This window comes from Aotus nancymaae, unplaced genomic scaffold (genome assembly GCF_030222135.1).
Source record: "Aotus nancymaae isolate 86718 unplaced genomic scaffold, 86718_ANA_hifiasm-v0.15.2.pri h1tg000108l, whole genome shotgun sequence".
Classification (NCBI taxonomy): domain Eukaryota; kingdom Metazoa; phylum Chordata; class Mammalia; order Primates; family Aotidae; genus Aotus; species Aotus nancymaae.
In genome coordinates this window covers 15,705,154-15,721,405 of record NW_026988523.1, presented here as the reverse complement: position 1 = coordinate 15,721,405, position 16,252 = coordinate 15,705,154, and the positions used below count along the sequence as shown (strand labels likewise).

Below are 16,252 nucleotides of genomic sequence, written 5' to 3'. Positions count from 1 at the left end.
AGAGTGCATAAATAGATTATAGCACTTACATAGGATGGAATATTATGAAACTAGTAAAAGTCATGTTTTCAAAATGCTTAATGACAAAAGAAAATGCTAACAATATAATACTAAATTTCAAAATCAGGCATAAAATTATATTTGATATGAATCATTTCCTATGTGTGTGTACATGTAAGAAAAAGGTCCAAAGAAGATATACTATTATGAATAGTAAAAGGTATCTCTGTATGGGAGATGTGCGTTCTTTCTGTTTGTACCAAATTTTCTAAGAGTATTACTTTGACAGAGCAACGTTCACAATAATTTTCTTTTAATAGTAAGAATGAGGAGGAAGGAAAGACAGAAAGAATCTGAAGGTATTACACACTCTTCTGAACTCCTATTTGAATGACGCTAAATGAGAACACGCTCCCAGAAGAACTGGGAGCACATTATCTACCTCCACCCACTTACTGTAGAGCTCACAGTCACTTCTGAGATACTGAATTTAAAGTCATCACAAAAACCTCTTCTTCTCTGGCCTTAAGCACACCATTAATGATGGAGAACTGCATCAACAACACAAGGTTAGGGTAGTCCTTACCATTAGTACTTGAGAGGTCCTCTTCATGGGGATGGAAGCTATTCAGAAGAGAAATCAGCCAGGGCCAAATGCTGTAAATTAAAAAAATAATTCAGACTTTATTTTTATATAAGAGAAACCATATAAGCCATGAAAATGATATCTATAGGTCCTGGACTTTATGTATTTTCTTCTTATTTCAGCATTTCAAAGGCAGTATAATTTTTAAAAATGTATTTTCAAAGATATACTACAAATGATAAAGATACAACAAAAGGGAAAAATTTCCATGACAGAGAACTACTACTGTAGATCATGTCCCATGCTCCTAATTCAACAAACAGTGAAAATAATTTGTCATTTTTAAACATGGAAAACTGAATAGGCTGAGAAAATCCTAAGCAAATAAACAACATACTATGTTTTTATAAAGCTTTCACATACATTATGAGTTGTGGAATCCACTGTTAGTTCTTTAATCTGTGACAGGGTATGGTTACACCATACAAATCACATTCCCTATTCAAAGTGATAACACCTCTTTTCTTAATGGTACAAAAAAGTCCACCTTGTTACAACAGCCTCTCTGTTTCTTAATACACAGTCAATTTTTGTGAAAGCTTACACACGAAATATTAGAACATATTCTTTCCACTATTCAGAAGTAAGTTTTATATATGTATTTGTTAACTGTGTCCTTGGTTCCTGAGTGAGGTATGTTGAAGTATCCATTACGGATTTAGATTTATAAATATCACTTTACATATAAACATTTGTATCAAAATCTGTTATCTTTCAAACATAAGAGCAATTTATAAATCTGATGTAATATATATGGCCAGGCAAGATTTTTTTTTAGGTGAGACAAATGCAATTAGTTTGAGTGTTTATTTGCTAGGTTGGGAACAGATGTGATGGGTGGAAGCAGCCATGTTGATGGCTTAAAATAACTTGGTTTCGGCCTGGAAACAATTACTTTGATTTTCCTACAGTAGACTCATCTATCTAATCACATTCTCCTTAAGATAGTATGAAGCTTACCTTTGAATATAGATCAACCAATTTTTATTTAAAAAAAAAAAGTATGAGATGAGGTGCCCACGGTAGAGAAACTGGATATATATAATCACACCATAGAAAACTCTTAAGTTAACAACTATTTGGGACAGTTGTACACTTTGAAATATGGGAATATGCTACTTTAAAAATATCGACATATACCCATATAAAAAAATAAATAAACAAATATTGAAGAATCAATGTCTGCTACAAACCTTTAAGGATGTAGTTAGAGACAGCTGGAAAAAAACGTTAGTAACCTAAAAAAGAATATTATACTAGTACAATGTCTTCATGCAACACACATAAGCTCTCGAGAAAACACTGCAGAAAAAGCGCATGAGTGGATGACCTATTGATATACTGCTTTACCCTGTAACTGTTTTCTAAGAAGGAAAATCACTATTCCATGTATTCATTAGCTTAAGAGAGTATGTTCTCAAAAAAGTACAAGGGAAAGTAAATTCTAGAAATTGAGAAGGCCCAGATATAAGAAACTGAAGAATATTTGAATATATATGAAATTCTGAGTTCACAAAAGAAATATTGTTTTTCCATTACTTAAAAGATATAAATGAACATTATTACTTTAATGCATTAGACACATAAGGAAAATCTTCAGTTTTGAAGAGATATCCCATGGTAGTCTTTAACATGAGTACTAACATAATTTAAGATAGAATGAAATACCTGCAAGGGCATAATTCTAAACATCTTGGTAAATCTGATAGGATAAGGAAAGGGTAAATGACAGAAAAAAATGGAGGGGAAAAAAAAGTTTGCTAATAAAGCTATTCCTTCCGGCTGAATGTGTTTTGGCATGAGAAGAAATGGGAATATACAGAATGGGCCAAAAGGATAATTGTAAAAGAACAACAGTAAGAAAAAGGAAAACACAATAAAAATAATCCCTACCTATAAATATAAAAACTCTGTAAGCAAATGGTAAAACACGCAGTTCTTCTTTCGTAACATTACTGATATAATATACTGAACTAAACATGTTTGAGTTCTAGAGTACACAGGAGTAGAAAAACTGAACAGCCTGAGTTAAGAAATGAAAATTTTGTGTAAAGAAGCAATGTCTGAAAATCTGTATTACTAAAACCTATGCTAACATTAAAAGGAGATGTACATAGTATATGCTGTGCTATGTTCCTAAACTCTATTCATGATAATGACAAAATATGATGGGAAGAGCTTATAGTTACATGAGAAAAGACAATTATGAAGCAGACAGACTACAAGGTTTTTTTGCCTTTTTTTTTTTTTTTAAGACAGTCTCATTCTGTAGCCCAGGCTGGAGTGCAGTAGCACTATCTTAGCTCACTACAACCTCCGCTTCCTGGGTTCAAGCGGTTTTCCTACCTCAGCCTCCCAAGTATCTGGGATTACAGACATGTACCACAATGCCCAGCTAATTTGTATTTTTAGTAGAGATGAGGTTTCACTATGTTGGTCAGGCTGGTCTCAGACTCCTGACCTCAAGTGATCCACCTGCCTCAGCCTCCCAAAGTACTGCGATATACAGCTGTTGAGCCACAGTGCCCGGCCCATAGGGTCTTAAATGTGGCTTAAAAAAGGTATTTTCTAAGTTGTGACCTTGGCCAATATATATGCTGGGCCACAAAGCAAAACTTTCAAAGAGACCCTCCTTAAATATACCATGAAAATATGCAGGGGAGGAACTTCCTATCTGGTGCTAAGCCATCGTGGAAGTATTTATTTCTGTAATCAAAGGTACACTGAAAGTTTTCATTTATCACTGTAAAATCGACAGTTCCTAAGAACTGTCAGAATTACTGTGAGTAGCAATGACAAAGAAAATGGTGAGAATCAAAATAACTTTCAATCTTTATGCTTCAAATAAAGAAATATTATTCAAATTGAGTGTTACCGTAACACAACGTCAAACAGTCTGTGTATAAAAAAAATGAAAGAAATAAAAATCTCTTCCCTTTGATTCTTAAACAGAAAATTGGGGAATACTGTAATAGGTAAGAAACAAACTGGTTTTGCTTCAAATTTACTTTGAAACATGAAAAATGCCTTTTCCCCAGGACAGCAACTGGGAACAAGGGAGTGTACGGGGAGTCACAAATCCTTAAGACTAAGCCTCACATGAAGAATTCAAATAAACAAATGAAAAGCATACAAAGAGGTCTTCAGTTCAACTTCCAGAGAGTCGGCAGAAAATACAGTCTTCCATTGTTCAAACGTTGTATTTTAGAAGGCAGTTTTTACATATTTATGAATATCAAACAAACAAAGCACAAGAGTTAACATGAAATTCTAAAAACACTTACTACTGCCTTTCATCCACCACTGCCTCCTGGAAGACCCTGGGTCTAAGTCTTAGCCAGTCCATGGAGACCTTGACTGCTGGAAGAGGGTAGGCATTGTAGGACTCCTCCTGAGACTCATTCTGGAGAGGACACTTGCACAGGATGCCAAGAAAAGACACTTGAAGAAAAAAATGTATTCAAAAAGTGTAAGAAATCTGAAACTGTGCCAGTTCAAATTAAAATATTATGTGCCTTCTACTATATTCTGTTTAACACTTAAGTATTTTATAGTTTCTTCCTAAAAAGACACTTTCTTTCCCATATTAAAAATGTTATAGATACACTTGATGAGAAGGTGTCAACAGATAAAAGGACAGAACTTGGGGTTGAAAGTTATTCTGAGCTCCTGATTCAGTGTAAGAAATATGCTGTGCATTTTATGTCATTGTGCTTTGCTACAATGTTGAAATGTCTAAGATGATGCTTTTCAAAAAAGATGGCACATGTTAAGAATTTAATACTCACTAAAGAGGGCCAGCAACTGTGTCCAACATAGCTGCTCATCTTGGCTGTAACTGTGCTGCTCCGTTTCATTGCTAAAGTCACGAAGGTGATGAAGTTGAAACAGGTTAATGACAGTGACATGAACTAACTGCTGAGAGTTGAAAGCTTTTTGGAATAGCAGCCTCTGTAAAAGAAGACAGAAGTACTGCATATATTATCAAGAACAGGAACCATCTTTGACACAAGAATTAAACTGGCAGTCTGTATTTAGAACCACCATGTGTAACAGAATTACAGATGAGTAAATGGTTCTGCCCTCAATTCCAGTATTTTGATTGGGTCTAATTATTTCCAAACTGACTTTCTGTCTTGAAAGGAATTATCTAGACACCACAGAGTTGTTTTAGCTTTTGTCAAACAAACTTTCCCCCCTAGGAAACTATACATTGTTAAATATGACCTGATCAAAGTCTTTGAGTATTCATCCACAAATATATACATCTTCATCCTTTAGAAATTGTTTTATACAAGATATATACATATCAAAAAATTAAATTGGGACCAATGACTAGAAAGCAACAGAAAGATCCAAAAAATACTTTTTTGAACTCTGAGTACATAAAGCATGACTTCCTAGATTTGTCATAAAATTTACTCTTTCAAAGGCTTGATACGTTAAAACTTATTTTCTAAACAAGGCATAGCAAGTACATATTCTGGAACACGGAGTAAATGACATACTAAAGCAACATTAAGATGTATTAAAGGCACTTCTACAACTGGTGTTTTCCCCTCTTAGAGAAGTACATGCATGATCATCAAATTTCATTTGCCCTCTAATAACTACGTGTTCACAGTGATCTGTTAACCAGCACTATAAACAATCACCCAGATACTCTCACAGTTGGTGCCTCAACTGAATCATCCTTCTACTTTAATATCTGCAATTGTTTTAGATTACCTTCAGGTAAAACCACTTTTCTAATAGAAGTTCCTAGTTTCATCCTACACTTTAGCCATAACCAGTCTTCCTCTATCCCCAGGGATAATTTTTGCAGAGAGCAGGGATTCATTATCACTAGCATTATGGTGGAAAACAGATAATCCTTACTTACAGTTCCACCAGCAGCGACAGGAGATTCTACCATGTCAGAAACTTACAGCTGCCTCTGCCAAGATTACTCTGAGATTTTTGTTTCTATTTACATAAAGAACCTGAAATAGCCCATAGTAAGTTGTATGACTCTAAGAGGAAAGTCTTTTATATTATTATTAGAGAATACAATTTCATTCTACTTGAACTCTGTCACAATTGTCAGTCTTCTTGCGATCTCCCATTTCATTGTATGTATATATCTAGAATGGGTTAGCCCTTTTCCAAAGCCTTACATCTTTCCTCAAAATTTCCTGAAATCCTGTCTCTTCCTCAGAATTTTTCCACAAAATTTCTCCTTCAATCTCTACAACTAACCTTCTAAATAAGCTGGCATTCATACAAATACTTAATACTGGTATAAAATTAGAATATTTAGTTGTATTTCTCAAAAAGCACTGTTTCTTACAAGCATAATATGGTAATGTATTCCCTGTATCTATAAATCCACTGGCATTAATTTTAGAAGGTAATATACTACTGAAGAGGTTCATAGCCAATTGAATAATTATCTAGTGTATGCACACAAGTATTAATGAATATGAATACAGCTTAGTACTAACAAATGATAATGCAAGTTCATGAAGATACAGACTGTCATGTTTTCTGCTATATCTCTAAAAGCCTAGAAAAGTGCATGGTACATAGCAGGACCTCAATAAACACTTAGTGAATGAACAAGGGTTAGAAATAAGTTTATAATAATAAAGGGTTACAAGTAAGTTTGAAGTTATTCAATTGTAATTTCCTAAAATTTACATTGTATTGGAGAGGATCTCCCAAGGAACAAAATCAGATTAGAACTGATAAGATTTTTGCTACTCAAACTTTCAACTGGAGTTGAGAAATATACTGAACTTTATAAATACCATTAACAAACAGCCCACCTTTAACTTATAGAAAATGTATTACATCTCAATTCCTAGATCTCAGGCCTTAAATCCCTTAGTGGACCTCAATTTGGTAAACATTTCTGCTTAGTAGCTAAAGGTTGTTAGAAACACTGAAGTATACATGTGGATGATACTAATTATCTATATATGCTTTAGAAATACTTTAGAAAATCTACTCCACTATGTTAAAATTTCACTCCAGCAATGTTCTAGTTCAACACTGGATAAACTTTCAAATAGATCTGCCTCATACTATGTTTAACTTTAGAGTGCTGGAATGATACTTCGAAGTATATTTTAGCAACTGCCCACCCACATTCACCAGAACTTCACATACAGAAATATGTATGTGAAGAGAGTGTTAGCATTTGAGGTTGAATCAAATGCAAAACTTACTAGGCTTCTAGACTAGAATAACTTACTTAGTGAAGATTTCATTAAGGTAGGGACCACCCACCACCACCAATTTAACGAGTATTTCACAGAACCAGAGCTGGAAGCAATCTCAAGAAGTAGTCTAGTTCAATCCCCTATTTAGTAGGACTGCACTTAAATAATTCAAGAAAGATGGCTGTCAATCTGACTCTTAAGCTCTCCAAAATGGAGAATCCACAACATCCCATAGTCAACCCCCTATAGATTTCAACTTAAAATTTAGGATTTTAGTTTTGACCTCAGGAAAGACAGATATGTTCTTTTCAAATAATCCTTCACATGTCTGAATTCTTACTATAAAAACTATTTAGACTTGTTTATTTCCAGGCTAAACAGCCTAGGCCATGACAAAGTTAGCTGTTCTTTTCACACATCCAACCCTATAAATCATATGTCAGAGGCTAAGTATATTTTAAAACAAAACAAATGATAGTTATTTAAAATTATCTAGTATAATATCTTGCACATAGAAAGTATCAACCAAAAAATGATTACCTGTAAAAACTGTTACACACTGACTATTTTTGGCTAAAAAATAGTTTACCAGTGAACTGCTGGTAGAACTTAACTGTTCAAGTTCTACAATCTCTTCAAATGTTTGACTTTTAGAAAACTTACAGAAACACTATGAAGCAATTATACACAATTACCCAAGCATATAGATACCTAGAAATAACCAAGAAATATAAAATGTTCTTTGAAATTGTCATTTACTGTTTAACCCAGTGCCTAAAACAGTGACTGAATAGTCAAACATTTGTTGAATAAACTGAAAACAAGAAGTTAATACTTAATTTTGACTTTCCCCTTATTTTATGCATTATACTACATTTGAACTGCTAATATCTTAACATACTAAAATACCATTTTCACATATATAAACAGAACAAAGGTTAATTTTATCTCTTCAAATTAGTAAAAGATATCCCCGTTAAATGAAATCCTCATTCCTTTCCTTCAAAGTACCACAATCCTGATGAATGCAACCACAATAGAAATAATGAACCATAGTCAAAGATGACTGCCAACAAAAAAATAAAAGAAAAAGGAAATAAAAAAATGAACCTGGTTTGCAGAATGCAAATATCTATAAAGTAGGTAACATAATCATAAATAAGAATGCACAATCAATCAAAAATAGTACTTTCAAAACTGAGGAGTTATTTTTTCCATTTTGATAATTTTTGTCAAATGGCAGCTACTCAAGTGAAAACACTGCTATATTTGTCTATACAGACTGTACCTCAGTTTAAATTGAAGAGAGGATATACGTAAGGATTTCACATGCTTCAAATTTAATTTTTACCAATAGTTCACACAATTAAGTAAATACAAAAACTGGGAGTCAGTTTCCTCCAAATTTTATGCTTCCTGATTTAGACAAGACAAAAATTCTCTATATCTGAAATCTAACCTTAAACTGTTCTTCCAATTTCTCTCGAAGAGGGCTCAACTTTTCCAAGCTCTTACTCAGGTACACATGACCGTGGAATTTAATAAAGGCCTTGATGAAGTCAGAAACACCCCACTTGGTTTTCACCTCATCTCGGCTGAAATGAAAGAAAAAAATTCCATGAATCTTAAGCAGCAAAATGGCTACAACTGCTTAAGGAGGCACTGGCTTGCTAAAACAAGTTATTACTTGATACGCAAAAGAGAATTCTGTATTTGACTAATTTTTCAACTGCACACTCAAGATGAGTCAGTATTAACACCCTGTGTACTCTTTTACTGGGACTGAATCAGATATTGATTGGTTGAAATTTGGTTTCTATACACAAATTATGACAAATCTACATGTTTAGAAATAAGAGAAGCATAGGTCATTATTTTCTGTAAAACAAAGTATGAGAGTTCAAGGCTCCAGGTTACAAAGTCCTCTAGAAAACAAAAGAAAAAAAAATCAATCCTACCTTTCCAGTGCTTTAGAAAGTGCTTTTTGCAGATTAGTGGAGGCAGCTGGGAAAGGGAACTTCACAGCAATGCTTCTGCAGTAGTAGAAAATTGTGGTCAGATGGTCTCCTTTGGAAGAAGCTAAGATAGCCAACTGATTGTAAGGCTGACCTACAGGAGAAAGTTAAGATTCTGGAGTAACCCCAAGAATGACAAAGTCTTGCTATCAGAATATGAATGATCAGTGTTTAAATACTCAAATATAACAACGGGGAGTATTTGATAAGGTAAATGTGACTACCTCATTACAATCCAGCATAAAGTACAACGGTACACTTCAGCAATGGTACACAATATCATATACAGGTTAAAAAGTCATAAATAGGGTGGACAGTGGCTTCACAAAGGGCTATATAGTAAATACTTTCAGCTTTGTAGGCTAAAGGGTCTCTATCACAACCACTCAACTTTGCCACTGTAGTGTGAAAGCAGCCATAGACACTATGAAACAAGTCGTGTGGTCAGACTGCCATCCCTGCTTTAGACTCTTTCTAGAATCTAAAAATTTCAATGTCTTCATTCTTATTAAGAATAGTTAAGGCCGGGCGCGGTGGCTCAAGCCTGTAATCCCAGCACTTTGGGAGGCCGAGGCGGGTGGATCACGAGGTCAAGAGATCGAGACCATCCTGGTCAACATGGTGAAACTCCGTCTCTACTAAAAAAAAGTACAAAAAAATTAGCTGGGCATGGTGGTGCGTGCCTGTAATCCCAGCTACTCAGGAGGCTGAGGCAGGAGAATTGCCTGAACTCAGGAGGCGGAGGTTGCGGTGAGCCGAGATTGCGCCATTGCACTCCAGCCTGGGTAACGAGCGAAACTCCGTCTCAACAAAAAAAAAAAAAAAAAAAAAAAAAAAAAGAATAGTTAAAATCATCAAATATCTGGTGTAACTTCTTTAACTCAAGAACTACTGCTAATGCCTAGTTTAGGGCCATTACAAGATTACCTTTTAGGTAACAGATTGTTTTTCTGCAGGAAAAATGGTGGCATCTAAAGAAATAATTATTCTGTAAGCAATTAAGGAAGCCAGAGTTGTAGAAACAATATCAAGTTATATTAAGAGATTCTATCTGTATTGCTTTACTGACAATAAAAGTCATTTTACTTGTAAAACAAAAATTCATTTCGGTTTACATGGAATGTACAGTTAAACAGAAAAACATGACAATAACAAAACTCAACATTTATTGCTTTCATAAAACTTCAAAGGTGAGCCTTGAGTTATCTGCCACGTTGTTATAAAGAACAAAGTGTCACGGTCAATCTCAGGTTGATAGGCCCACTCACCATTGGAGGGGACAAGCTGAGCTGCATGCCTATAGTAGGACTCTGCCTGGCTGGTCTGGTTTCTGTATCGAGCTAAGAAGAAGAAGAAAGTTAGTTTTTAAAAAACCCAAAAAACAAATACTAGGGTAGTATTTCCAAAACAGCTATAGTTTTAAGTTCTAAATATAATAAAGACATTAAAGTTAAAATTAAACGCAGAAAATACTTTAAAACAAATTAACTATAGGATTATGTGTGAAGTGTCCATCAGCCTTCCTTATTTGGGAAATTCAGCATGTAACCAATTTTAAAGCTTACCTAGACCCCATTTTCAAGTCCTCCAGTGTCATGCATCACCAGCTCCCACTATGGACTATGCTGGTGACCTGGAGCCGGCCCACAAGAAGGGGTGAGTTATATGGCACTTAAAAACAAAACAAAACAAAATACACTATACAATATGATCTGAAAATTATGTATTTCTTCAATATCTTATAAATTGATTTTGAAAAATGCCTCATTCCTATCACAATATTAAATATGTGTGTGCAAAGAATACATTTAAATCAAAACAACTTAAACAGACTATCAGTGAATCTCCCTGCCAAATTCACAGAACCAATGATTTGTAATATTCAGAAATCTAAAATCTTCAAACTTAAAAGCAATAATGTTCTCCATTCTTTGTTATTTGAGGACAAGCAAAACATAATCCTATAGTTAATTTGTTTTACAACCTTTCTAGGTCACCTTAAAGGAATGAACGAGAATAAATGTTATGTAATATTCTCAGATAAAATACATTTGATAGAAATACAAATTAAACTTTAAAAAGGAAGCAAAATTAAAAATAAACTTTTAGTGCACTGGTAAGAAAGAAGGCAATTTCACTTGAGAAGGAGTAATTTACAAACCCCATCAGAGTACAGACATTTAATTTAGAAAATATTATGGCACCACTTTGAAAAATTTAGCTTTGATTACATTTTTGCTGTTTATTATTTGCCTATACTACATAAAGTCTTAATAAAATTTAAAACTTAATATGAAAGTTACTTTCTTCAAGATGCTCTGCCAATCCCAAAAATTCTGAGAAATTTTAATTTCCTTAGAACACATTTTATAGTTTCTTCTTATGACAATCTAAATTGTGTGTGTATGCTCAGCTTAAAGGAAAAGTTTCTTTCTATGACTACTCCAAAGAAAAGGATGAATGTGTTATCAATTCCTTCACAGCAAAGGCTCACCAATGTCTCCAAGGTGGACGAGGCAGTGCTGGCAGATATAGGAACAGGAGCTAGACTGTGGCTTCACTATGGCGCTGGTATGCGTCTGTTTATTGCTGATAATTCCCAATTGGGAAGACTTCACACGGCATGGTAAATCTACATTAAATACTGTACACAGTTCTTGTAATAACTAAAAGAAAAACAAACAAAATTTAGAAGTAAGTCACAAGTGCTCTCAAAGTAAAAATTATAAACTGTAAGATGTGTACCTAGTATCACATAGTGCTGAAATCTGAACAAAAACTGCATGAAAATTATATGGTAATCATTCAGAGGATAACTAGTATCATTCATTATAAATCATACCTTTTGAATTCTCAAGTATTACAGCAATCTAGTAAGTGCATTGAAAAGGAACAGCAGCATTTTAAAAAAAGATTATTTAACTGGATAGGATTTTCAGACATATTCAGCGAGCAAAGAAAACTACCACCCTCAGAAACACACAAAATTTATTAGATATTGGTTACAAATTTAACTTAAATTCAAGCCAAGGTATTTGTCAGACTTTAGGTATTTCTTGCAATTTATTTTCTTAAGCTATATGACAATTCACATGTCTTTGCATATACAGCAAATCTCATGGTAGTGTAGACCTTTACTGTATTAACCCATTCCTACCTCCTCTCTTCTCTGTTCTTCAAGTATCAAGGTTCTTCTTCCTAGTCAGAGTTAACTATTCTGCCTATGTGTGCCTACTGCTACATTCTTTTCTGGCTCCTGTCTGTCTCCCACCTCTCCATTCTTTCATCTTCGTTCAACCTCTCATACTTCTTTCCTATGGCCCACACACCAAATGTCTCCCACAGAAAAAAACAAGAACAAAAAACAAAACAGAGCTAAAACACTCCCCTTGACCCTAGATGCCTTTATAGCAACCTTCTAAGGTCTCTTCCTCTTCTCAACCAAATGCCATTAAAGGAGTGCACACTTTTCTTATCTGCTTTCTCAACTCCTATTTACTCCTTAATCCATTATGATCTGGCTTTCACACAATCTCTCTCCCTCCTCTCACCCAACCATCTATTACCACACTACTGAAACTACTTTCAGACAACTGGTTACCTAATAGCCAAATACAATGGATATTTTTCAGATATCATCTTATTGGACCTCTTTTGCTGCATTTAAAACATCTGATCTTATGGCTGATTACTGAGCTTTTCTAGTTCTTCATATCTCTCCAACCACTCCTTTTCAGTTTCCTTCTTTGAAAGGCTTTTCTCCTCTCACCTTGCTTGCCAAGGGCTTATTTCTTGGCTGCACACAGTTCTTCACACTGTGAGGAATATTTACTTCATAGTTATACAAAAACTTACTTTCAAATACAGTCATTCAAATATTATTATATTTATCCAAATATGTGCTAGTATATCAGACACATGATAAACAAGAGAGATACAAAGATGAATAAGAAAATGTTTCCTTAAAGACCTTGTAGCTAAATGGACAAGTCAGGTATAAAAAGAGAGAAGAAAAAGGGAGAGAGGAAGAGAGGGAGGAAGAAGGGGAAGGGAAAGGAGAGAAGGAGAGAGACAACATGACACACAATCAATAGAATCTTCTACATTTATAATATAACTTATTTCTCTAGGTTATTTGTCTTACTTTATCCTTGTGATAAAATAGTAGCAACACAGTATTCATAGGTATAAAGCTCAATTTTTTTTCAGATGAGGATGTGAAAGCAGAAATAATCAAGTGACTGGACTAAGGTTATAGAATCAGAAATATTTTGATTCTATCACCACTCTAACATGTGCAGAATTCAAAATATAAAATAAGACACCCTAAGGGCTCAACTCAGAAGGATCCGAATCATGTCACCTTTTTCTTAAGATAAAAATCACCTCCATAACTAAATATAAATTCTATGTACTCTTTCTCACTATGCATGGAAATTATTTACTACATCTTTACCTATACTTGTACATTAGTAATGGGCAAGAAATTCACTAACGTAAAATTGGGTAAACGAAGCCAGGCATGGTAGCTCATGATTGTAATCCCAGCACTTTGGGAGGCCAAAGTGGAAGGATCACTTTAGGTCAGGAGTTCAAGACCAGCCTGGGCAGCAAAGCAAGAATCTGTCTCTACAAAATAATAAAGGAATGAATATAAAAATGAAATAAAATAAAAAATTAGCCAGGTGTGGTGGTATGCACTGCTATAGTCCCAGCACTTTGGAAGGCTGAGGCGGGAGGGTCACCTGAGCCCAGGAGTTCCAGGCTGCAGTGAGCTATGATATACACTGCACTCCAGTCTGGGTGACAGACAGAGACCATGTCTTAAAAAATAAATAAAATAAAATGAATTAAAAAAATAGGGTAAATAAGTTAATGCCCTGAATGGGATGGGTTAAGAAACAGAAAAAGCACAAGGTACAGGAAAGAACAACAACAAAATATAAATATATACACACACACACATATATATACAACTACATATATAAAACATATATATACACACACACATATACAACTACATATATAAAACATATACACACACACACATACATATATATGAAAAAACAAAAAAAAGCAGAGATAACTGTTGGAAATGGCAAGAAGAAACACGAGAGGGTTAAAGAACTAACTTTAATAGGTAATGAAAAAAACAGACTGGAAAACTAGGAAAGGCTGCACATCTAGCGAAAACAAAAAAGAAAGATCACAAAAAATACATAAAAATATGGTTGGAACATCATGTAGAATGTCTTGTAATAAAATTTCTGCCTGAACCCAAGACTTTAAGTGGGTTCAGAAAAAACTCCTACTGGCTTAATGATTCTGGGAAAGAGAGCTCTAGTTGGTTTAGAGACAGTAACAAGATAGAAATAAAGAAGAGAAAAAGATGTTTCATAAGTTGAACAAAACAATGCCCTACCTTCATATAGGTTGACCCCAATGTAAATTACTTTGTAGTAGTTTTCTCAGTCTGATAAGAACTTAGTTACTTCATTATACAGAAGTATTCACCAGGAGATATTCCTAAGGCTATAGCTGAGTAATTAATGCCTCTAGTTCTTCCCAAATTACAACCATGGAACTATAAAACTGGAAAATGAATCTACAAGCATTTGTCAACTTTCTTTTTACAGTCAGGAAGCTAAGTGCCACAGAGGTCAGTGACTTGCCCAGATGGTCACGATTAGTTAGCACTAGAGCAGTAGTAGAACAGTTTCTGGGTTCCTATTTATCAAGTGATTTTTACACTATCCTGTGTCTCCTCAGCTCTTTATTCCATGCCAAGAATGAAAGATTGATCATGAAGATAATAGAATATTACCTTTTATACTAATATAGAAACTCAGTAATTATACTTTCTTTTCTGTTCCTATTTTCTTAGAATAAAGGCCACTGCTCTGTTCTTTGATTTTTAAAAACAACCTACAGAATGGTATGTCTTTACTTTGACCAGGAATTTGGTTCTGCTTTAAGCACTATGCTTTAACTGGTTAGCAAAATGATAGCTAAGAAGTTAAAACAGGCCGGGCGCAGTGACTCACGCCTGTAATTCCAGCACTTTGGGAGGCCGAGGCAGATGGATCACGAAGTCAAGAGATCGAGACCATTCTGGTCAACATGGTGAAACCCCATCTCTACTAAAAAAAAAATACAAAAAATTAGCTGGGCATGGTGGCACGTGCCTGTAATCCCAGCTACTCAGGAGGCTGAGGCAGGAGAATTGCCTGAACCCAGGAGGCGGAGGTTGCGGTGAGCCGAGATCGCGCCATTGCACTCCAGCCTGGGTAACAAGAGCGAAACTCTGTCTCAAAAAAAAAAAGAAGTTAAAACTAAACCAGCCTGGGTAACATAGTGAGACTCCATTCTACAAAATATTTTTTAAAAGGAGCTGGTATATGCCTGTACTTGGGAGGCTGAGGTGGGGGAGGCTCACTTGAGCCAAGGAGTTTGAGGCTGCAGTGAGCTATGATCAACCACTGCACTTCACCCAGGAAAATAAAGTGAGCGCCTGTCTCTTAAAAAAACAACAACAACAACAAAAAAAAAACTAAAAAAACTATCTTCACAGAAAACGTTACTGTGGATAATGAAGCACCAGTCTCTTCTCAATCCATTCCAATCAGATATCCATCCCCAACACTCTGCTGAAGTTACATTTCATCAATACAAAAACACCATAAATTACAAGATGAACCATTATCTTATATAATATTGAGAACAAAACTGCAAGTTACATGGTGACTTGTCATCTATTACAAACATCTCTATTTCAGATATGTTAAATATGAAAAAATGTTTTAGAAATGAAGAAATATGGTATTCACTAAGTTCACCAATGACTCCCATGTTGTCAAATCTAATTGATCACTTTAAATCTTACTTTAATTCTCAGTGGCACTCAACAGGGTTGACGATTCCCTTCCTTATTCAGATGTTTTTCTCTTGGCTTCCAAGGCATCTTCTCTCTCATATTCTCGTATTGCAATGGTGGCTCCTTCTATGCTAAATCTGTTACCATCTGACTAAGTCAGTGTTCTTTACTATAATCATAAACCCTGATGTTTCCACTGGGCTCCAAGCTTGTTTATTCAATTGCTTATTTCATATCTCTACTTAGATGTCAAACAGGCATCCATTTTAACAGAGAAAAAGCCGCTTTCTCCCTAGTGTTCCCCATTTCAGTAAATGGTACAATCATTTGACTAGCTGTTCACATTGATAACTCTGTTTTGACTCCTCCCTTACTCTGATTCCAGAAATTCAATCTAATCCATCTAATCCAAGTATGGCCAATAGGAGTTAACAGCGTTAACTTCCATAGCTAGCTTCCATACCTGACCTAGCTTCCCATACCTGACGCCATTATCCAGGGCTATCTTTTAAAA

The 16,252-nt window shown here is 34.9% G+C and overlaps 1 protein-coding gene across 13 annotated transcripts in view; it reads right to left on the bottom strand.

Annotated features, from left to right (window-relative positions):
- SMG7 (SMG7 nonsense mediated mRNA decay factor) overlaps nt 1-16,252 on the bottom strand; it is an 81,670-nt gene that overhangs the window by 16,278 nt on the left and 49,140 nt on the right. For all 13 annotated transcript variants that reach the window (XM_012444357.3, XM_012444362.3, XM_012444360.3 and 10 more), the window contains 7 exons: nt 11,359-11,530; nt 10,133-10,204; nt 8,808-8,958; nt 8,309-8,444; nt 4,435-4,597; nt 3,931-4,087; nt 587-657 (listed from right to left, as the gene is read on the bottom strand). In XM_012444357.3, coding sequence (XP_012299780.2) covers nt 587-657; nt 3,931-4,087; nt 4,435-4,597; nt 8,309-8,444; nt 8,808-8,958; nt 10,133-10,204; nt 11,359-11,530 — 922 coding nt within the window. The remainder of the gene's footprint in view (nt 1-586; nt 658-3,930; nt 4,088-4,434; nt 4,598-8,308; nt 8,445-8,807; nt 8,959-10,132; nt 10,205-11,358; nt 11,531-16,252) is intronic.